This window comes from Mesoplodon densirostris, chromosome 3 (genome assembly GCF_025265405.1).
Source record: "Mesoplodon densirostris isolate mMesDen1 chromosome 3, mMesDen1 primary haplotype, whole genome shotgun sequence".
Taxonomy (NCBI): Eukaryota; Metazoa; Chordata; class Mammalia; order Artiodactyla; family Ziphiidae; genus Mesoplodon; species Mesoplodon densirostris.
In genome coordinates this window covers 112,743,326-112,766,726 of record NC_082663.1, presented here as the reverse complement: position 1 = coordinate 112,766,726, position 23,401 = coordinate 112,743,326, and the positions used below count along the sequence as shown (strand labels likewise).

The 23,401-nt window shown below is 54.1% G+C and overlaps 1 protein-coding gene across 1 annotated transcript; it reads left to right on the top strand.

Annotated features, from left to right (window-relative positions):
* Positions 1-763: 763 nt before the first annotated feature.
* SEPTIN8 (septin 8) lies at positions 764-22,233 on the top strand. Its single transcript, XM_060093345.1, has 10 exons — positions 764-885; positions 12,225-12,345; positions 13,395-13,590; positions 13,933-14,119; positions 15,123-15,284; positions 15,855-15,951; positions 16,149-16,317; positions 16,521-16,653; positions 16,755-16,945; positions 19,361-22,233. The coding sequence occupies exons 1-10, from the start codon at positions 856-858 to the stop codon at positions 19,362-19,364; spliced, it is 1,290 nt and encodes a 429-aa protein (XP_059949328.1). The 5' UTR covers positions 764-855; the 3' UTR covers positions 19,365-22,233.
* Positions 22,234-23,401: the final 1,168 nt, after the last annotated feature.

Sequence of the window (23,401 nt, the reverse complement as noted above, 5' to 3'; positions counted from 1 at the left end):
GCCCCAAACCCTTGGGGGCAGGCAGGGTGACGGTCACTTGCAATGTGATGTCTTGACTGTCGAGCTCGGCTTCTATTGCACGAATCCCGAGCCTGAACTTCGCATCCTGAGCATTTGTTGAGCAAGAAGCTGAAGGCTGGTCCCTGGCCCGGGAAGGTCGCCCGGCCGGACGCGCGGGTCCCGCCCTGGGTGCCGCCCTGGCTCGGACCAGAGCATCAGGTGGGGCCCGAGGTACGGTCACCCGAGGCTGAGGCGGCCTCTCCTGGACCCGACCGGCCGCAGGCAGTCCGTCGACACTCTGGCGGGTGATCCCAGTGCATTTACAAGCTCCGACCGGGTGGAGGCGGCTTGGTGGGGGAGACCCCTAGGGCGCACGCAGCACTCCAATCTCCTCCGCACGGAGAGGACTTCCTAGCGCGCGGGAGCGGGACACTCCCTCCTGGGCTTGGCCCCAGCCTCCCAGGGACACGCGGCAGGCCGGCAGGCACCGGCCCCGGCCCTCGGGCACTGCCCTCCCGGTCCCCCAACTCGGGGACTACAAGTCCCAGCAGACCCCGCAGCCGGCACCTCCCGCCTCGCAGCGGAGACCCCCGGTCATCCAAGCGGAGGGGCTCGGGCTGCGCTCGTGGCCGGGCCGGGCGGAGAGGCCGGTCCCGCGGGCGGGGGCGGGGGCGGCTCCGCGGCTTCTCCCGCCGCCGCCGCCGCAGCCGCCGCCGCCAAGGGGAGTTTCCAGGAAGTGGCCATATTGGATCCATTCAGCCGCAGCCGCACGGGCGGAACGCGTCCCGCAGCCGGCTAGTCCCCATCGCGGCCCGGGTGCTCGCCCCGGCTCGCCCGCCCGGTGCGGAGCTCGCCATGGCGGCCACTGACCTGGAACGCTTCTCGGTGAGCGCCCTGCTGGGCCGCGGCGCGCGCGGGAGGCGCTGGACGCGGGGAGGGGGCCGCCCTGCAGCTGGCTGGGGTCGCGAGCCGGACTGTCAGCGTCGCGCGGCCGGGCCTCGATGCCGGGCTGGACGGGGGACACCGGAGCGGGCTCTTCACAGCGCTAGTCCGGGGTCCCAGGGCGTCGGGCGGGGGCGCCTTGCCGGGAGGCTGGCGGGGTCGCCCCTTTGGGCGAAGAAGAGCAGACCTCTTTCGCGGAAAGGAGCAGATAAATACCCGCCTGGTCCTGGCCAGGTCTGAGGACAGACTGGGGCCCCGGGGGCCTGAGGGGAGGATCCAGGATACTCCGGACCCACTTCTCCCTAGTGTTTCTGCACGGCTGGGGAGATTCCTAGCCGCGCAGGTGCTGTTGGATGGGTACAGCCGGTGAGGATGAAGCCCTAGGGATCCTAGGGAGTCCCTCAAATGAGCCCAGGGCAGTTGCAGACCTGGGTCCTGAAGACCACGGCCTTCTTCTCCTTCCCGCTCCACCCCCCACCCAAGCTCCTGGATCCTGGGTGCGATTCCAGGCAGGTCTGGCCTCAGTGGTCGGGTCTGAAGCAGCCATTCCCCAGGAACTGGAGGGATTCCAGATTCAGCCCAGTGGATGTTTGGGCCCCAGTCCAGGTATGCCTTCTGCAGGGCTAACGTCTCTGGTGGTCCCTGTACAGGTCTCTATGGGCCTGAGCCAGCCAATAGCCAACTTCCCAAAGGCTTTCATAATTCACCCGGGGGAGAGGGGCCTTTTGGGGATTGTGTCTGCATGTCCCCTGATGTCTAAGGCTGGATTTGGGTGTGTCTGGGAGGTTGGGCTGTGACAGTGAAGGAAGCTGTGTCCTCTTGCCAGCATGTGAGGCCCTGGTTGGTGGTAAGGGGGAGGGAGGGCCCAGTGATGTTGGGGGTAGGGGGGAAATGCTAAATATGTGACTGATAAGGAATTGGTTCTGGGGCTAAATAAGGGATTCTGGACTTATGTAATTAATGCTATAAATATTGTCATCTGAACTTATATATGTAAATTTTCTCTTTAATCTAAAAATGTTGGTCTACTTTGGAAATATGCGTAATTAAAGCAGGAACCCTTGGTTTCATAATTTTTAGACTTGGGTGTTTTATTCCCATTGGAGAGGGGCCTGCGAGTCAGTTCAGTAAGTTTAAATACAGGAGGAGCAGATTCAGAGGTTGGGCAAATCAGAGATTCACCCTACCCCTGCACTGTAAGTGGGAATTTATGTACCCCAGGAGGGCTGTGCATGAATCCCAACAGACCTGGTTAGCTGGAGGCCAAGAGAGCTCTGTGTGTTTGTACATCTCTGCCTGCGTGCCTGTGTGCATTTTCTGTGCCCAGCTGACCAGAAAGTTATGTCTGGGTCTTGTCTGTCTGTGGCCAGAGGTTACTCTAACAGTTGGTCTTGCAGGTGGGAGCAGTATGTAGAGTAACTAGAATCAGGCTGCCTGATGTGAATCCTAGATTACTGCTTGTTGACCTTGTGACCCTGGGCAAGTTGTTTAACCCCTCAGTGTTCTCATCTGTATAATGGAATAAAAATACTACCTCCCTCATAGGGTTATTAGAAGGATTTAATGAGAGTATCCAGGCGAGGTGCTTAGAGCAGTGTCTGGCACATGGTAAAGACACAATAAATAATACATGTTACTTAGTGCCCATGTGGATGTGAAGACTGGCCCTGTGTGTAAGAAGGCAGCAGAGAATGAGCTTGCTCCATTACACGGTACCCTCCCTAGGGGCTCCCATCACTACACGCGTCCAGAGATTATCCTCAGAGGCTGAGCTGAGAGGCCTAGCTGCAGTGCCAGGCATTAGGCTGGAAAGGCTCTTCCCCTCAGATTCCTGTGTTTGCTCTTAAACCATATCTGCAAGGATTTCAGGTATTATTGCCATGGTGGGCCGAGGCACAGAGAGAGGATTGACTCAAATAAGGATGTACAGCCTGAGCTCAGGGGCCTTGGTTACTGTGCCAGGTTAAGCTGGATGGATGGACACCTTCCACACCCTTCACACTCTGAGCTGTCAGCCTCCTGGGAGGACATGGACACGGTTGAATTTGGGTGGAGACCTTGGGTTGGGTTTGGCCTGAATTTAGGAGTTTGGACTCCATTCTCCTCTCCTGCCTCGTCATCCTGGGAAAATCATTTCTTCCTTTATCTTGCTATAAAGTGGCAATAACCATACTGATATTCTTCAAAGAGTTTGTGGAAGATAATTGCAATCTATGGCATGTTTGGAGATATGTTTAGGTGTCTCACTTGCTGCAGGGTTGAACTGGGTGTCAAGCAGCGGCCATGAGGCTATAATCTGGTTGAGCTGTGGCAGGTTGACGCTGCCCCTCAAGCTAGCTCGGTGGTCAGACCTGGAGCTTAGATGAGCATATGGAATGGTACTTTGAGGTCAGTGTGTGCTGGGTTCCTATTCTCCATGTAGCATGATATAAAGACTGCAGGCTCAGCAGCCTTTACATTTCGGCTGGGCCTTGCTCAATCCTAGATCAGCCATGGGGTTACGGTCGAAATCTCCTAGGATGTGCATGTCTGGGACACCCCTCTGGGGAGTCTGTTGCCTCTTGCCCTCCTTGGGCAGCCAGACTCCTGTCCATTCTTGCTCTGCCCCTCCTCCTTAATTGGTCCCAGACTCTGGGCCTTACTCTTTGTCTGCCCCAGGGGCCGTCTCCTGTAGTTTTCCTGTTAGAATCTCATGGGGCAGAGTTCAAACTCTATAGCGAGGGAGGATTGAGGGCCCAGGGAAAGTGGAGATCTGAGGGGGAGAGGGAAGAAGCGTGCGGCATGGCAGCCTCGCGCCTGGCACTCCTCCCAGCCTATCACTCCCCACACCCCCATCTCCGCTTTATCCCCAGCACCATCTGTCACTTCCGTTTTCACCCCTGTAATCTTGACTCTTCCCCAAGAAGCGGGCTATCCAGGGAGCGCCTACTCTGTCCCTGAGGCAAGAGCTGGTGGGAAGGAATGTGGGAGGCATCCCAGTGGGCCTGTCACAGAGTGGTGTCTCCCTGTCCTGTAAAAATGACCAGTAACCTCCTTGTTGAGCTATTCCGAGGAGAAGTAGGAGCTGAGCAAGGTACATCTGCGCAGCTCTCAGTGCCTGGTGGTGTGGAGGGGTCATAAGCGAGCGCCAACCTGCAAAGCTGCAGCTCCACCCCCTCCCCTTGGGAGGTGGGTCTGCCCTGCCCTGCCCCCTTCATGGGCATCATACTATGCTATGGGTGCTCACTTTAGAAAGGTCTGCCTGGGATCTGGACTGGAATGGGTCAGAGCAGGGAGACTGATGGGGAGGCATTGGTGATCCAAGGGAGCACATGAAAAGCGACTGAGCAGAGTAGGAACAGAGAAGGTGGCAAGAAGGAGACTGACCACAATGCCAATGATGCAGGAGAACTGATGGAGGCTTGGAGCACAGGGCCAGATATTTGTCAAAAGCTTTGGATGGCAGGGAGGGCACTGGATGCTTTGTGTCCATCATCTTGTTGATGCCAGCAGCCCACGGTTGGGTGAGATGCAGACTCTGGTCATTGGCAAGTTTGGGCCTCAGCCGCAACCTCAGCCCCCAGTACCCCTTGAGATGACAGAGAGGGTGGAGCCCTCTGAGTTTTGAGCCCTAGGATGGGCTAGGTGGAGGTACATATTTGGGGCAGTAACTAGCACAAACGTTTCTGTGGCTCCGGTCCAGCTACCAGAAGGAAGCCACTGCAGGATGACAGAGCAAAGGGCCTGAGAACTGGCTGGTCTCTATGTGTCCCCTGCAGCCTCTCCAGTCTTCCTGCCTCTGTGCTGCTAGGTTGGGTCTCAGAATCCCCAGTCATGGCCCCCAAGGCACAAGCTTTGCCAGACAACTAGATATGGAGCTATGCAGGCAGGAGGGAGACACATCTGCCAGGGGAAAGGATGCCTCCCAAGGTCAACATGCCCTCGTGATAGAGGTGTTCTTTGCTAGAGCCATTTGCATCCTCAGGGCTCACGTGAGGAACCATGGATGGGAAGAGGTGGTGGAGGACAGGGCAAGGGGCATCTAGGCTGTAACATCAGTTGCCCTGGATGGTATTGGGGCAAATTAGATATTCTCCTCCTCGGAACACATGGCTTCTAGATGGTTCTTGACCCTTATCTTGGAAGCCACATCAGAGGGACAGACCAGGGGAGGAAGGAATAAGAGCCTATTTCAGATCATAGGTGCTGGCCACTCTCTGAGGGGCCTCCTGGGCTTGGGCCACCTGAGGGCCAGGGTTCAGGAGGGGCTGTGGGCCATGGACCTAAGTCCACTCACCAGACCTGGCTGCGGGGCCTGGGTGTGAGTCTGACACTCTGCCTGGTGCTGGAGTGAATGGTGCAAGCAACAGAGAAGTACAGCAGTGCTGCCCGAGCCTCTGCTGGCCCATGTTGGTGCCCATGTATTTCTCTGCCCCTTCCCAGCACCGGCCTCCATTCTGGGGTAGGAGGGGGGCATAGTCACCTTTGCTGCCTATATTCCTTTTTCCAAAGGTGGGGTCTCATTCACTGTGGAAAATAGATTGCCTCCATCCTGCCGTGTCCAGACTGCTGTGGCTTTCCCTGCTGTGGGGAGGTAGGGGGCTGCTGCTGGAGCCCCTGAGCCGAGTGGGAAAGTATGAACACCTGGGGTTCCAGTACCTTCTGTGGCCCAGAGTGCCTTCCCTATCTGCTCTGTGGTGGCATGGACCGTTCCCTCCCACGGGAGGGATGACACGACATTCCTGTGTCCTAGGCCTGGGGCGAGGTGGGTGGGCCCAGAGACCAGTAACTGTGCTCTTGGCTTCTTGGAAACCTGATTTTGACATGAGAAGTGTGAAATAAAACATCCCAAATTACTGAGTGACAGTCCTGCTGTCTGTGCAGAAAGAGGGAGGAAAGTGCCTCTTAGTGAGACAGGGAAACAGAGAAACTGGAGTATTGAGGTCAGGGCATTGGGGTGGCCTCGGTCTCCTGGGGGTACTTTTTTTTTTTTTTTTGCGGTATGTGGGCCTCTCACTGTTGTGGCCTCTCCCGTTGCGGAGCACAGGCTCCGGATGCACAGGCTCAGTGGCCACGGCTCACGGGCCCAGCCGCTCCGCGGCATGTGGGATCCTCCCGGACCGGGACACGAACCCGTGTCCCCTGCATTGGCAGGCGGACTCTCAACCACTGCACCACCAGGGAAGCCCTCCTGGGGGTACTTTTGCTCCCAAAGTCCCTTCGCTTCCCAGGATGGGGGAGAGGATGACTGGCCTTGAGAGAGTGACTGGTGATCTCCTCCTGGGGCCCAACTGCCATCTTGCCATTATTACCTCATCTGCCACCGTGCTGGCACCATGAAGGCTGATCCTGGCTTGCATCTTCTCCCCAGGTTTGTTGCCACCTTAGGAGAGAGATACTTTGGTTCTCAGGTGTCCTCTTGATTGGGGACAGGTATATTCTGCCTCTGTTCTTCCCTCCTGGCCCAGGATAGCAGCATTCCCACCCCCACCCTCCTATGTACATCCCTGTAGTTATTTCCCGTAACCTTTGACCTGGGCTTAGAGGCTTGCTGTGGAATCCTGGGACCAGAGCCTAAGCCTTTCCTGGGAAAATTCCTAGGATTCCTCTCGGACTCAAGGACAGTTGTGCTATGACCATGGGTTCTGGCCAGGGGCCTCTGCTCTGGCTATTTAAGGCCCAGGCTGCTGAGAGTAGCTAGAGCCAGGGGTAGGGTGGTTTGTGCCAGGAACACAGGCGGAGAAGGCTCCCAGTGGCGCAATGACTCCTGGGTCCACTGCACAAGGACTTTATAGGGCCCTCCCAGAGCTGGAGCTCTCCTGGGGAAAAGGCTTCCTGTCTGCCTGCTGGGTGCTCAGGACAGTGGGTACTAGGCATGGGAGCCTGGGGGGAGAAAAGCATCTGAAGTCCAAGGCACTTGGAGAGGACTCTGTGGAAGACCTGGGGTAGGGGCTGCTCTTTGCCTAGGATTCAGGAGCCAAGTACACTAATGGTGGGGTGCCATCTCTACTCCCACCCCAACAGCCAACTTCGTTTGGGAGGTTTGATCTCGGGGGCTTTTTTCACCCATAGCTTCCTTGGCTCTATTGGTTTAGACATTCAGCAGATTTCCATTTTCTTTTGGATAAAATCCTGTTTTTGTGGGCAAGTGCAAGACATGGTTTCCCCCCAGATCCCACCTCTCTTCTTGGTAAAAGGGGCAGCTCCTTTTGTCTGGTGTTTGGGGCTGCTCCAGAAGGCTCAGACAGCATTTCCTGGTCAGGAAAAGGATGTCCTATTTATCCACTGGGCTGCATAACAAAATGCCATTCTCTACTTTGTTCTGGACGACTGGGCATGGAGGAACGCAGTCAGCCTGAGCAGTTATTATTTTGGTTGTTGTCTTTGATGTGCCAAAGAAATGATGACATAGAAGCCCAGAGCCTGGCTTAGGAGCCAAAAGCTTGTTAGTGATTAGAGAGGGGCCCTGTGGAGTTTCCCATTGTGTGTGTAGAGCTCAGAGCTGCCAACTCTCTATCCTGGAGATTTGAGGACACTTTGAGCCCCCTGAGCTGGCACCCCTGGGAGCTGGGTATGTGGAAAGGGCCAGAAGCAGCTGGGTCCGCCTCTCACCAGGGTCCGAGTTAAGTTGTCCAGCCTGAAGTCTCCTCCCGCAGAGCAGTCTCCTGTGGGGCTCCATGCCCAAGAGTGCAGACTGGGTGTTTTGTCCTTCCAGGTCACCATTCTGCCAGACCCGGGGTTGCAGACTGTCAGACCATGGGTCAGGTCCACCCCAGACACATTGAGTTGGACCCTCATGGTATTCTCCATTGGTAGTTGTTGCCAACCTTTGAAAACTAGTGGGTTTTGCCAAAAAAATCTGGATATCTGGATTCTCTTTAAAAAATTGGAAAATTTAGTAATGCTAGGTCTGCATTCCCACAGTTGGCTGGAGTCACAAAACCGTAGCCATCATGGACCGAGCACAGCCTCTGCAGTTCCCCACTCTTCCTGCCTCTCCCTGAGGGACCCCACACTCAGCCAAGTCACTGGGTCTTTCATCCAATAGGCGGCAGAGTGATGTGGCTGGAAGTGTGGGTTTTACAGTCACACCATCTCCATTTAGATCCTGGCTTCACCCTCCTGAGCAGTGTCATCTTAGCAAAATTACTTAGTCTCTTGGTGCCTCAATTGTCTATTTCTGTACAGTGGGGATAATACACAGCCCACCTCATAGGGCTGATGTGTGGACTAAATGAGGTGAAATTAGAGTCACACCTGGTAAGCCCTTGTTAACTGTTAGATGTGGTGGTTGTTATTGTTACTGTCCTGCTCCCCTTCGTCCATTTACATTGCCTGCCTGGCTGCCACAGCCGTTTGAGTTTAGACTGAATTAGACTGAGCCCCTGAGGTTAAGGATCTGGTGTCTTCATCTTTTCATTAGTGGCTGTCCCAGTGCCTGGCACACAGTAGATGTGCCCAGCAAGCCTGTGCTGAGTGGCTGAATGAATGAGTTGGGAGCATAATAAGAGTAGGGGGTGCAGTGCAGCTGAGTGGTTTGGGGCATGGGCTTGGCTGCTCTCAAATCCCTACTCTACCGTGATTAGTTCTTTAGCTTCTGTGCACCTCAGTTTCCTTACCTGTAAAATGGGCATAATAACGGTCTCTGCTACACAGTGTGGGAAAGGGCTGCGTAGGAGACTGTGTAAATCACTTGGTTTAGTCTGCACAGGTGGACCTTGGTGAGGTGTTGGTGTCATCATTTGACATCCATTCCTTCCTGTGGTTGTAACACCACTTTTTCCTTCCCTGTCCTTACTCTCCTTGCTTTCTCCCTGTTCCTCTGCATTCAGAGTTTCACTTTGGGGACTGTAGCAGTCAAGATGCTTTCAGTTGCAGGTAATAGATAGGCCCATTCAGCTAGCTTAAACAGTAAAGGGGAGATGTGGCCGGGGTAAAGGGAAAAGCTCAGAGGTAGGGCAGACACTGGCTCTCTCTCCTCTGTGATTTTCTTGGCTTAGCCATCCTCTGTGAGTGGGTTTCAGTCTTACGCTGGCTCCCCTAATGGTTACAAAATGGTCATAAAGGCTCAATCTGGGTCGCTTGCCTGTGCCTGACCAATCGTTGGATCATGCTAATTGTCTCAGGACTATTAGGACCCAGCCCTGGAACTGGAGCTGAGGTCTTACCTGACAAATTGCAAGTAACCAGTGAGAGACCTGAAGTTCCTTTCTGAGTTGTGGTAGCTGAGATATGCCAGTGGTGCTTTGTAGGTTGCTGGCTTCTCCTAGGCTGAGACCTAATACAGGTCAACGGAGACACCAGGGCGGGCACCTTGGAGGGAGTGTCGCACCTTGGATCACATGTTGTTGATGCCAAATATAGGATCGGGGAGGTTGGCATTAGTAAGAGTCACACCTCAATAGAGCTGGGAGGTCAGATCAGTCTCCTGAGACCAGGGAACAACACTCTGTCCCTGTGAGGACCAGCGGCCATTCTTCTGTGTGTGGATGTGTGTGTGTGCACGCGTGCTCTGGAGATTGACACTCCCGTGGCCCCCGAGGCTCCTGAGCAGGATCAGTTGCCCCAGGTTTGTGGCCCTTGGAGTGACAGAGTGTAGCCTGGGCAACAACTTGGGGACGAAGACCTCCCTGTACGTACACACTTCTCCAGAGAGAGCCCAGCTGTGTGAGTGAAGGCAGGCAGGGCTCGCTGAGCGTGGGTGGGTGGGCTTGTGTGAGACCCCTGAGTGCTGCTCTTAGCCTTTGGAGCCTGGGACTGTGAGAGAGTTGGGGAAAATCAGGAATAGAATGGCCTCTGATTCTGTGTAAGGACTCTGAAGCCGAGTATGTGTGTGCGCGTGCGTGGCTTCCAGACAGCTGACTGGGTGGGTTTTGGCGGCAGACTACAGGATGTTGGATTGCATCCTGATTGTGTCACCCTTGGAAGAAGAGGATGAATAAACACATAGCCTTCTCTGCAAGCACAGCACGCCTTAAATTTTGGAGATTTTCAGTCTCGCCTGAAAAGAAAGCCCTAGACTAACTGTTCTGTCCTCCATTTGATCCTCAAGCTGCCACGAGCAGGTGGAACAGAGACCGAATAATGAAGCTCTGTGTAAGGTGGGCAGATACCCCTGATGCTGTGGCAGTAGAGGCGGTGTTCAGTAATATATAAGTGGTAGTGTTGTCTAGCACATTGGACATAGCGGTGGGAGGGTGCAAAGTGGGAAGACTGACCTCCCCCAGCCTGCAGCCCACTTCAAGGAGCTCATGGAACAGTTGGAGAATCATGATGCATATAAAAAGGACAACTAATAGTGCAAGGAAATGGGGTCACAGCCAAGTGATGGGTCTGGAATGTGAGTACTTAGGGGCCAGGTCAAAGCAGGCGCCAGAGAAAGGTAGAGTGAGCTCTGGGGCCTGGGGAAGGTGTCAAGTTTGAAAAGTATATCCAGAGATAACCAGCTGGGCAGGAACCAAGCCTGTGAAAAAGGTCTCAGATGGTAAAGGGCCCGGAATGCCATGCTAGGGGGTTTGAACCAGACCCAGCACTTCCTATGCTCCATTTACTGGTTTTGATGTGGCTACCAGTGAGAGGAAGCTGCCTTTGGGCCTCTTTGTTGTTATGTTTGCAGCCCTGGGGGGACCTGGGCTTGATTGGGAAGGTTGTGACTCAGTCCCCTGGGGATGGGGGCAGGGAGAAAGGGTCAGCTATAAGAGCAGAGGCTCTGTTGAAAGAGGGTCATTGGAGGGAACCTCTTAGGGGCAACTCTGACTTGTTCAAAGGGATAGTACAGCTGCCCGGAGGGGCCACGTGGGGTCTAGGCTGCCCCCACACACACTTGGGAGTCTTTGATGCAGGGATGCCATGACTGAGCTGGGGGAGGGGCCTGGGGGAAGGGGCAGGTAGGCATAATTAATGAAGAAGAGAGGGTTGGGTTTGAGTGCCAAGGGGCTCTGGTTGGGAGGAAAGAATGGTCAGAGGGTTCAGGCTGAGACAACAGGCTGCGGCTGCAGAGAGGTCAGGGGGAGCGCAGATGCTCAGGAGATCCCTGTGCTGGAGGGCAGGGAGCCAGGGCCCTACTCTCTGGTCCTCAGCCCTCTCTGCTCACTGTGCCTGTACCCACACAAGGGCTGCCACTGTCCTAATCAGTGCTTCTGGGACTGTCTTCAGTTGGGCCTGTTTCCTCCCCTCAGGAGCTGTGAGCTGGGTGGCAGGATGAGACTCAGACCCACTGTCCTGTCCTGTCCTGTCCTTGCTCTGTCTAGCTGGCAGTCAGGGCAGCGGGGCTTGGGAACAGAGGAGGCATGCTTCTGCCCTACACGGAGCTGTCTGGGGCCTGCCCTTGAGAGGACCCAAACCTGGGGAGGATGAGCCTGGGAACCTTCCGTCAGAGGACAGCATTCCACCCCCATTCCCAGGGAAGCAAAGAATCCACACAAGTTGGAGCCTGACCTTGACCCTCTGCTTTGGGTCCCGGTGGGTTCTTTTTATAGTGCTGTGGGCCAGCTCACTGGCCCCTGCTCGCTCAGGACCTGCTGCCCGCCTCTCTGGGCAGGCCTCCACATTCTCATCCAGAATCTAAGCAACTAGGACTGGGGTGGGGCTGGGAGGATGGCAGGAGCCAGAGCCTGGGAGTCCCTACAGAGTACCACTGAGGCCTCAGAGTCACAATGCCCCAGAGACTGGTCCTGAGACCCAGTGGTGGGTCCGAGTGAGCGCCGGCCCCTTCAGCAGGGCCCACGTGTGCATTCCATGCTTGAGTGTGTGAGGAGCAAGGGGTGCCCGTGGAGGACTGTGAGCCCAGCCTGATAGGAGAGGCCCCCCCGATAGTGCGAGTGTGAGGGGGTCAGGCCAGACCTGCCTCTGCTTGGGTCCTGCTTCAGTAGGAAGGGGCCACAGGAACATACACACCTCTAATCTTGACCTTTTGAAATCTTCGTTTAAGATCCAGGGACCATCTGGGGCCTCCTCCTGGGCAGGAGGGCAGGTGAGGCCTCAGGTAGCAGCCGTAGGTCTTGGGGCCACCTGCCAGGAGACACCTCAGGCGTAGACATTCCTCGCCAGCCCAGGAGGAGCAAAGCCACAGGTGAAAGGGCCTTTTCCCAGTTAGAGTCATGGGTCCTGAGGCCCTGGGGCTCCCTCTGTGGAAACTTGGCCTGGACTTGGAGCTCTGATGCACTCACGATGCGTCCTGAGATGTGCTGAGAATTGAGACAGGGTTGGCGGCGGAGTGGTGGGGGGTGACTCAGGTTTAGCCTCCCCGCTACTTGACCCCTCTTCCCTAGTGGGCTCACTGCCTCTCTCCTCTCTCTTGGCAGAATGCAGAGCCAGAGCCCCGGAGCCTCTCCCTGGGTGGCCATGTGGGTTTCGACAGCCTCCCCGACCAGCTGGTCAGCAGGTCGGTCACTCAGGGCTTCAGCTTCAACATCCTCTGTGTGGGTGAGTGTCATGCCTGGCCAGGGGGCAGCCTCAGACAGAGGACGGATGCGGGTCTTCTGGGAGATGGGACGCTGCTGCCCTGACCACCTGTTGAGCTGCAAGGGGACCTCCCAGGCAGAGTGACACTTTGGGGGGTGAGGACGAGGCTTTGGTGGGTGTCTCTGCCAGGGTCAAAGATAGAGGTGGAGCCAGGGCCTGATTCAGTGTTGCCATGAAGAGTAAACTTGGAAAGAGTAAAAAGCTTGGAAGTGCTTTGAGTGTTTATCACAGTGGTTGGGATCCATTTGTTTGTTTGTTTATTTAAAAAACAGCTATTGTTGTTCCTACTATGTATCAAGGACACTATGGTAAACCAGACTGTCCCTGCATTACAGTGTTATGTAGTAAGCGCTCCAGTACACATCTACACAAATACAGCCCCCAACAGGGAGGCTCTGGAAGGTTCCATGTGCCTCAGGGCCTGGGGCTCCCAGAGGGGACAAAAAGCTCTGCCAGACCCTCTACAGGTGCCCAAGCCCTGGCATCTGCCAGGCTGTGGGTGCCCCTTGGAAAGCAGCCTTTCCTGAACCTCCACCCTCCCATTAAAGCTTCATGAAGTTGGGGCCACCCACAGCAGGTGGGCTGAGCCACTGGTGGCTTCAGACCCTGGCCCTGCGGGCTCCATGACCTTCCTGGGCCCAGGAGGGATGGCGTGCAGAGCAGGTGACCAGGTCCCATTGAGGCCAGCAGAGGCCAGTGTCTAGTGGTATCTCACAACTGCCTGGCTTTGTCTCTTCCCCACGCTCTGAGGAAACACCTACACACACCCCACGTAGCCACGTCTTATGTCCAAGTCAGCCTTTTGGGTCTTCCTTACACATATTATTTCTGAGGCCACTGAGAAGGGATGGTTCATGGGGTTGGGGACAGTGGGGGATGGAGTGGGAGACCTGCTCCCCACTCTTGTACAGAGGTCGAGGGTGCCTGAGCCCCACCTGGCTTACCCAACAGCCAGGGACGGCTCCGGTTCCAGCCTTTGACATCCCCTCTGCCCACTCCTTGCCCCCCAGGGGAGACTGGCATTGGCAAGTCCACACTGATGAACACGCTCTTCAACACGACCTTTGAGACGGAGGAAGCCAGTCACCATGAGGAGTGTGTGCGCCTGCGGCCCCAGACCTACGACCTCCAAGAGAGCAATGTGCAGCTCAAGCTGACCATCGTGGATGCCGTGGGCTTCGGGGATCAGATCAATAAGGACGAGAGGCAAGCGGCAGGAGGGGCGGCCCGCCTGGTCTCTTCCCCGTCCCCCCACGTCGGCCGTGGTTCTAACACTCTGCCCGAGTGGTCTGCACCCCTCGCTGCCCCAGACAAGTAACCAAGCCCGCACTCCATGGGGCCCAGGGGAGGGCCGTTAGGAGACTATCTAAGGTCCTGAGGACCCCTTGGGGGACCAGGAGAAGGGGTCAGCCACCTGTACCCAGACAGGAATCCCCAGGTAGAAGCTGTTCGTTCCCGCAGAGAGAAGGCTGGTGGGCAGCCTGGCTGGGCTCCAGGCCTTGCACCGCGGCTCTGCTGCCTGCCTTCCAGTGACGGAGCCGTCTGTAGTTACAGGCCCATAGTCGACTACATCGACGCGCAGTTTGAAAACTACCTGCAGGAGGAGCTGAAGATCCGCCGTTCGCTCTTCGACTACCATGACACGAGGATCCACGTCTGCCTCTACTTCATCACGCCCACAGGGCACTCCCTCAAGTCCCTGGATCTGGTGACCATGAAGAAACTAGACAGCAAGGTCTGGCCCCCCTCCAGCTGATTCTGTGGGCTCCCCATCTTCCACAGAGGCGGGGTGTGGTTGGGGGCTTGCAGACAGCCCCCTGGGCTTGGTCCTCTCTGTATCTTCTCTTGCATCTGTCCCTGTGGCTCCAGCCAGCCCCCATTGCTCTGGGCTCTTTCTCCAGATCTCTGTCCCCTGCGTCTGGCCCTGAGCCCATTCCTTCCAGCTGAGTTGATTCTTATTCTCAGCCTGCTAGCTCCTGGCATCCTCCCCGTCCCCCTAGAGTTACCTCCCCACCTCGCCCCCGACCCTCTGCCCCTCTGACCCCACCTCCCCAAAGCATCCCAATTCTCTGCTCATTTTCTCTCTCTCAATTCCTAGTTTCTCTGCTGCCTTCACTTCCCCTGTCCTTCCTGCCGTGGCTTTCCCTTGGGGTCCTCCTGAGCACAGTAGAGACAGGAGAGTTAAGCCCCAGAATTAGAGTGGGAATAAGGAGTGGGTATTAAAAGGGCAGCTTCATGGGAATGACAGGAATGGCATGGGGTCCTGGAGGGTGTGCAGCCCTAGAGTCACCTGTCAGCTCTCACATGACTGCTCCCCTCTCTCAGGAGTTAATTTTCACTGTGAACAATGGGATAACCTTGGCCTGGGAGATTTTGAGGTCTTCCTGTGGCTACTGCTAATGGGTCATCTAACCTACTTTGGGGGCACTCAGCCCCCTACTGCTGGTCCTGTCAGGCCCCACACCGGTTAAGACCTTCAGAGCACTCTGGGTCAAAGCTGGGTATGCCCAAGGGACTAATTTGGAGGTTTGGGGCAGCCAGGGCTGTAAGAAACACTGCAGCCAATTGTTACAACCCGTTACAATGGCCCCAGCTGGCTGGGTTCAGGCCAGGACACCCCTTAGGAGCAGCTCCATCTCTCTGGCTTCCTGCCCGCCTGCCCAGGGGTGTGGCCTGAGCAGGGCTCTCCACAGTCAAGGAGCAACTCACCTGCTGACCCCTCTCCTCAATCCTGGCAGGTGAACATTATTCCCATCATCGCCAAAGCGGACACCATTTCCAAGAGTGAGCTCCACAAGTTCAAGATCAAGATCATGGGTGAGCTGGTCAGCAATGGGGTCCAGATCTACCAGTTTCCCACAGATGATGAAGCTGTTGCAGAGATTAATGCGGTCATGAATGTGAGTGTTGGGCAAGGGCCTTGGGGCTCTGGGGCCAGAGGGCTTGGAACCAGCCCCAGGCCACTCTCTTTTCCCTGGGTTTCAACCTTAGCTCTCCAGGAAAGATGGGTGGGCATCTGGGAGCTGGCCAGTCCTTCAACCTCTGGACAGGGGATGGGAAGAATTGGGTATTGGGCTGGTACCGGGGCTTCCCCAGGTTTAAGTTTCCTAAGGTACGAACTCAGGGCTGGGACCTGAAACCTGCAGGAGCAGGCAGGCAGGATGCCAGGGCTTGGGAACTTGGAAGAGAGCCAGGCCCACAGGTCGTTTGAGAGAGCTTCTGGTGGCCCCTGGGGAGCCCAAGGGCTGAAAGAACACCCTAGAACAAGAGGAAAGGGGTTGCGGGTTCAGCCCATTCCCTTGTGTGGAGGTTCCAGGATACTTCTCCAAAGGAAAGCCGGCAAGTGAGCATCTGGCCAGGCCTTGTTCAGGTCTGGGCAACCCCTCCCTGGGGCCCAGGGGCAGTGAGGGTGGGTCTGTCCATTAGCCTGTGTCAGCTCAGTGCTCATGCACACTTGGGCCCCTTTCCAGGCACACCTGCCGTTTGCTGTGGTGGGCAGCACCGAGGAGGTGAAGGTGGGGAACAAGCTGGTGCGAGCGCGGCAGTACCCCTGGGGCGTGGTGCAGGGTGAGTGTGGTGGTGAGAGCACAGCCCCAGCTGGGGACCCAGACTCAGTCCCCTGTCCTGTGTCCTCCCCGTGACCATCTGCTGCCTGTCCTCCCCCTGGAGTCTACCTCTAACACCCTAACCGCTGTCCTGTGCCCCGTCCTTCCTGTGCTGGTGGCTGGGAGCCTGCCTGATGCCCACGTGCCCTCTCCTTTCAGTGGAGAATGAGAATCACTGCGACTTTGTGAAGCTGCGGGAGATGTTGATCCGGGTGAACATGGAGGACCTCCGCGAGCAGACCCACAGTCGGCACTACGAGCTCTACCGGCGCTGCAAGTTGGAGGAGATGGGCTTCCAGGACAGCGATGGTGACAGCCAGCCTTTCAGGTGACAGCCTGCCTCCCCAGCCACAGCCAGACTTGCCACATCGGCATCTGTTCTGGGGGCTTGTGAGCTGGGGAGAGAGGCCGTTGGGACCCCAGCATCCTCTCCCCCGACCCCCCATGCCCACGTGATTTCGCTTCTCTGGCTCTGCCCACTCCGTTCCGCCATAATCTCCGCCTTGGCCTCTTTTCTCTGGGTCTCCACAGCCTACAGGAGACATACGAGGCCAAGAGGAAAGAATTCCTGAGCGAGCTGCAGAGGAAGGAGGAGGAGATGAGGCAGATGTTCGTCAACAAAGTGAAGGAGACGGAGCTGGAGTTGAAGGAGAAGGAGAGAGAGGTGTGTGCGGGGCTTGAGGGCTGTGGTGAGGCCAGGCCAGGGAGGGCCTGGGCTCCTTCTGGGCCCACATGAAGCCCGGCCTCCCCGCCTTCTGCTCCCAGCTCCACGAGAAGTTTGAACACCTCAAGCGGGTCCACCAGGAAGAGAAGCGCAAGGTGGAGGAGAAGCGCCGGGAACTGGAGGAGGAGACCAACACCTTCAACCGCAGGAAGGCGGCGGTGGAGGCCCTGCAGTCTCAGGCCCTGCACGCCACCTCGCAGCAGCCTCTGAGGAAGGACAAGGACAAGAAGAAGTAGGTGGCGGGCTCCCTGCCCTGCGCTGGCTCGCTCTCTCTTACTCTTGCTCACTCTCGCTGGTTCACCATTTTGCTCTCTCCTTTCACTTGCTCTCCCACCTCATTCTTGCTCACCTTTCTTCTTTCACTAGTGATCTTCATATCTCAAGATATCAAGCATTCATGCCCACTCTTGTATTTGTGCATGAGTGGCCCCTCTTCCCTCTTCTACCCCACACCCCATTTCTCTCTCTCTCTCTCTGTGTGTCTTTCTCTCTCTCTCCTGCAGCCCCCTCAAGAGCTGGGTGGAGAAGGCTGGGCCACACAGGCAGGGAGTGGCCCCCAAGAGGGTGTAGGGTCTCAGGGAAAGTCTTTCAGGCCAGGAGACGGTCAGGGCCTGGGAATGTTAGCATTTCTGGGCAGATTCCAGTTTCTGGAATTCTGGTTTCTGCTTGGACAGCCATGGTGCCTCCCCCTCAGTCCTGAAGCTGTGGACGTGGGCCCCATATTGGCAGGCAGGTGGTGACTGAGGACAGTGGAGACTTGAGCCCAGCCAGCACTAACCCCCTGGACACTATGATCTTGACCTGCTAAAGGAAGGACAGAAGCTCCCTGTAGGGGCCCTGTGAATCCTACTGGAGAGGGGGCTGCCCCTCAAGTAGAGGCTGGAGTTGTTCCTCCGAGAGTACTCCGAGGAGAGAGAATTATGGGGGATGAGGCGGAGGCTTTTCCAGGAGTGCAGTCAACTTTTGGCCAGGTGGGGGCCACTCTAAGTCCCTTCTCCTTGGTGTTTTTCATAGCCTGTTTCCACACTCACATCTGGAGTCCAGATGCCCTGGCTCCCGGGGAGTCTCCCTCTCCCACCCCACTTCATTCAATGTCCCACACAGCATCACACCGTGGGGATCTCGTCTGTCCCTGCTTCTCCCTGCCCCTGGTCTGTGTCAGGTACCTTACTTCTCTTGCCAGGTGTACCCATCTTGGTCCTCATTCTTGTTCTTCTTGGAATTCCATTTCCTCCTGGAGTGTTTGGGAATGTGTGTGTCCAGGCACTTCCTTCCTTGGTGGCAGTGGAGCCTTGTGGTTAGGGCCATGCAGCGCATGGCTAGCTGTGGCCCTGGGATGCTGCTTGTGGCCTTGGCCTTCCACCTGCTCCCCAATATTGTGCTCCCTAACACACACACACGCATGACACATGTACACTGTCTTACTCTCTCCTGCCCCATCACATACATAGACTCAGACACATATCTACTAACACACACAGTCCCCAAGGCACACACGCACAGAGGCACAGACACATCTAAGGAAAATAAACTTAAGGAGCTTCTGGGGGAGACCAGGGGGACAAAGCCAGGCATTTAGGAACTGGATGCTAGTTCTCATTCCCGAGGCCTGTCTTCTGCTTTGGAATAGACCCTGTAGTTTCCCGCATCCTGCTGACTGGTGGCTCCACCCCAGCTGCTGGCACGGCTGCGACAGATAAGCCCCTGCTCGTCCCCAGGGAGGACCCCAGCCCCACACTCCCCTCAGCCATGTAAATTTCCCTTCTGCTTTGCATTTGCTTCAAGCCCCGGTCCCATGTCCAGGTCTTGGTGAGCTCAGTGAGTGTGAGGGCTCTGTGAATTGGAACCTGTGTGGATTTCAAGCTAGTGGCTCAGAAATCTGGTTTTTCCTGGGAGGGGGTATGCCACTCTATGAACCACATGCTGGCTCCTGAATTGACTTTGCCGTGCTCCCTGCCAGCTTATCCCAGGCCATCTCGTTAAAAAAAAAGGCAGGCAGAGTCCCCTAGGAAATGAGCTATGGAGAAACCCCTCAAAAACGGAAGATCAAGGACCCGTGGCCGGGTCAGGGGATGAGGACCAATGGGGTGGGGTGCAGGCTGGCTGCAAGGGCACCAGCACAGCTCAGGGTGGGGCTCATCACTGGTGTCAGGTCTCCCTGCTTTTTTCATGTGACCTGGGCCTGGAAAACAGGTCTTTTCTGTTTGCTGGACATTCCAGAAAGCTTCAGTCAGTTTGGCCTCTGGGAGAGAGCCCTCTCCTCCAATGCTGGCCTTGTGGAGGCCAGGAGTGGGGTAGGTGGGGTGGCTGGGAGCACCCCTTCCCCCCACCCTGGTCAGGGGAATGGGATGAGTCAGGAGTGCATTTGGGGGGACATTTTTTGGTGACCATTTAGTTGAATGGCTTTGATTGACTGTACTTATTCTTCAAATTTTAATTCATCTTTGCAAAATTACTTCCCTATCAGACCCTCAGCCTGGGATGCCATAAACTGAAGCGAATTCTCTGCTTTGCTTGTTACAAATGCCAAACTGACTGTCCTTTCCCAGTGTTCATCTTGCTGTCTTTTGCTTCTGTTTGATTTGGTCGTCTGTGTACCTTTTAATGTGTCTGTTTTTGTTCTGTTTGTTTTATTTTTATTTTTCAGTTAACGCACGCACAGACTTACATGTCAAGAGTGGACTTTAGACTTTCATGTGTTAAGTTGCTTGAGTTACACCTTGTGACCCTTCTCCCATAACATGGTGTGAGGACGGACTGGGAGCTGGTACAGACTCCAGTGTTTACAGCCTTGCTTTGTCTCCCGCCAACCCCGCCATCCCCCAGGCTGCCTGGGCCTGGCGGGCCGCCCTCTCTATGCAAACTCGTTAAAGCCATGAATGCTGGAATCCAAAACTGATGAGGTTTATTTTTTTCAGAGCCAGTGGCTGGTCTTCCATTTACAGTGTCACTATTCCTTGACGGAGCAGTTTTGTGCCACTCTAGCGAAGGCCCCAGCCGGCGATGCTCGGCCTAATTGTTCAACGTCAAGATGGCATCTCATGCAGTGCCCTAGGTGTGGCCACGTGGTGTGGTATACATGCTGCAAATTCGCCTGATTCCCCTTCATTTTAATTTTTCTAACCTAGAGCTTAATTTCAATAATAACTTTTAAAGCACTTCTAAATTTTTATTTTGGCACGAGCATAAAGACAAATAATACCCTCTCCCATTATTTTCATAAGTAACAGATTCCCTGATTTTTAAAAACTAAAAATATCTCTAAACCTTTCTTATGTATAAAGTATCCCTATAAAATATAGGGAGAGGTGAGTAATAAACATCCTGTAATGGCAGTGTTTGGAATTTCTTTATGGATGAAAGTGGATCATGAACAAGACCACGTCCAGTGTTTTTACTGTGAATGTAAATGGAACAGCAGCCCAAAGCCATCGTCTCTGTGCCCCAGAGGTGCTACCTGTAAACAGGGACCAACCCCATGTGTGCGTGTTAAGTGTTTGACTCTGTTTAACTAAGACCCCCAAACCAATCCTGCATATTCCAAATGCAGAGAGTGTTCAGCGGAAACAGGTTTTTCTCCAGGTCATTGTTTCCTTTTTCTTGGCTGAGTCACAGGGAAAGAGATGAACGTGTCTGATGTTGTGAACAATTTAAGAAAAAAATACCAGCAGAGGAGCTTTTCCCCTTTACCGGCATTCTTAAAGAGAACATTCTAAGAAAGTACAAGCATTCTTCTATGTTCCTGTTGGTTTGCAAGCCATTGAGAATATCAGGGTTGAAAATATAGGCTGATAATATGGTACACAAGAAATGAATAGATGAGAGGAAGGATTTCATTTAATGTTGATGAAGCACTGTGCTGGGCACTGGCTACCCAGAGTTAACGCGCAGCTCTGTCCTCAAGGAGCTTACAGTCTAGTGCACTCCCTAGTTGGAAGACTTAGGAAGCTGCGCTAATATATTGTTGGATTGGCATTTTGTTTTTTACGTCCTTCATCTTCTCTCCCATCGTTGTTTCCCTCTTTCTGCCTTGGCCTGCTTTACTGATTTCCAGGACAAGGTCCTGGCTCCTTCCTGCCCTTCTGAGACCATGTTCCATTCAGAGAGGGGTGGAGGGTGAGCTGTATGTATCCACTGAGGCGTGACCAGGAAAAGGTGGTCTTTTTCTCCTCGCCAGGAGCAGAGCAGGTTTTATTGATGCTCAAAGTGAAAATTCTCCAAAGTTATGCCATGACCAGGGGTGGATACAGGTTTTTGAGGGGCTCGAAGCTTGAACTACTTGAGAAACCTTTTTTTTTAAAAAAAAAAAAAAAAAAAAAGAAGGATATGAGTATAAAATTAGGTACAGGGCCTTGGAAAGGGCACTGAGAATTAAGCTTCATTAGCTTCAGAGTAAATCCACCTCTGGCTATAACTGATGCTTCAGTGTGGGTATCCAAAAAGGTAAATCAGCATATCTAAGGCAGATGTGGACTGCGAGTGGCTTAACTTTAGGGTAATTATATGTCTGAAAATGTCTTTAGTTGGGTGGAAGTATGACCTTTAAGATAGCCTCTGTCAGCTAATGTATTTCTGAAGACGAGGCTCAATGACCCAGCAGGTTCACTGGTTATATAAGAAATGAGGACTCCTGATTCATGGGCTAATCTGGGGACTCTTGGAGTGGGCAGATTCTGCCACCCATCCACTGCCGCCTGCAGGCTGCACCCAGAGCATGCTTGGGAGGCCAGAATTATGGCTGGTTATCTGCCTGCGGGCCCAAGCCTTCCCAGAATCTCGGGGAGACCTGTCATTGTTACATTTTCTGGGGTCTGAGCTGCCTCCACAGGACCCATTGACTTCAGCGAGCCTTACTGCACTTTTCTCCCATGCTGTTTATGTTTGGAATTTTGTCATTTTTAGCTGAGACCAAATTAATCCTTGGTGCCCAAGGTGGGCTTAGAATTTGCCGTTATTTAACAAGCTCCCCGTCACGGAATGTGCCCCCTGTCTGCAGGATATCATTACCCCTCCTTTTCTGTCTCAGTATCATCTGTTGGCATTTAGGACAGTCAGTGGGATCACGCTGGCATTTACTATCATGTCTTTCATGAACCAAGTTGGTTTTGGGTAGAATCACCGTATAATTTATTGCCCAAACTGAGACTTTTGAGAGTGAAAGGAAATGCTATTTATAATTATGCCAAGTCAACAGGCATAAGCCATGACTGTCTAAGGCAAACTGGGATGTATGGTCACCCAAGTTATGGGTAACCTGAGTCTAGGTGGTCTGCACTTGTGCAGACTAACTCCATGTATGTTTGTGTGTATGTCTTTGTGTGGGTTCCCTGTTAAGTGGGGCTCATATTACTGGATAAGAGGCCCAAGGGAAGTGTGGCTTGCTAGTCTGTTACGTTAACATGCTTTTCTAAAACTGCTTCACTTGTTAATTCATTTACTCCTTCATTCATTGACAATTTTTGTTCCTTTCCATTCACTTTGTACTCATTTCTTTCCCATTAAATTTTGCATTTATTTTGAGTTTTTGTGGTGTCTTTTTTGGGCAGTGGCTTTTCTGATTTAATGTTTCCTAGCCTATTAATCTGCTACACTTGTGGTAAAATACAGCTTGTCTTTTCCATGAACTTTGTGGGGTTGATCAGCTTCTCTAGGAGTTGTGTTTTAATAGTGAATCCTGCCATGGGCATCTGTGAAAGGCTCTTGAATGGGTGCGGGATGGAGGAAAGATAGGAAAGAGAAGACGCAGCCTGTGGTTAATGAATCTTTATCAGGTGACTTTATCCAGCAGGACATGAGAGAAGGAAGACCCTGCCCTTGAAAAGTTTACCTCCTTGTTGAGGAGGCTTGACATACGACAACTAACATTTGAGTTCTTATTGTGTGCTAGTCATTGGTCTAAAGTGCATTACATGTATTAATTCCTCTAATCTTCACAATAATCCTATGGTTAGGTACCATTTTCCCCATTTTATAGGCAAGGCACAGAGAGGTTAAGTAATTACCCAAGGCCACACAGCTCGTAACTGGAGGAATTGAGGTTTCAATATTGGTATCCTGGATCCTTAATTCCTGTGCAGCTTGACAGTGTAGGTTGGTGGACCTGAGATGGTTTTGTAGAGATGGGATGCCCTGGTAAGTAGGCAAATGTTTGGTTGAGGAAGGGCAGACTGGTGGTTGAAGGAAGTGATGGCAATCTCCTGGGCCCATTGTTGAGGTGCTTTCTCTGTTGGACACTAGGCTAATCTCTGGGAAGACCAAAATGAGGAGATGGGGGACTAAGGTGGGGAAGCTGACAGCCCAGCAGGGAGACTGGCATGCAGGCATCCCTACTCTCCCCACAGGGAGGCAGGTAGCAGGGAGGCAAAGTCTTCATCAAGCTTAGAAGGACAGAGACTCTCTAGGAAGCCAGGGGGAATAGGGCCACACTGATGGAAGGATCTTGGCTCACCCAACTGGGGGAGGTGATATTTGGACAAATTTAGGACAGGTCTATGATGCTCATCCACCGTGCTCCTCTCTTAGCCCATCTGCCTCTGAGCTCTCTCCCATCTCTGTTTTCTGCAGCCACAGTCCTTTACCAATCCCTGCCCTCTGCAGATGGGGACAAATGGAAGATGGATGTGTCTTTATTTCTCCCACCACAGTGATACCCAGTCTCTAATCTGAGGTGGGATATGAGTTCCTAACT

What these genes read in the sequence shown, in the direction of transcription:
- SEPTIN8 (XM_060093345.1), top strand. Translation starts at nt 856, where the DNA reads ATGGCGGCCACTGACCTGGAACGCTTCTCG. An exon ending in CTTCAACATCCTCTGTGTGG is followed by an intron (nt 12,346 to 13,394) that starts GTGAGTGTCATG and finishes CTTGCCCCCCAG; the next exon opens with GGGAGACTGGCATTGGCAAG. An exon ending in TGAAGGAGAAGGAGAGAGAG is followed by an intron (nt 16,654 to 16,754) that starts GTGTGTGCGGGG and finishes TTCTGCTCCCAG; the next exon opens with CTCCACGAGAAGTTTGAACA.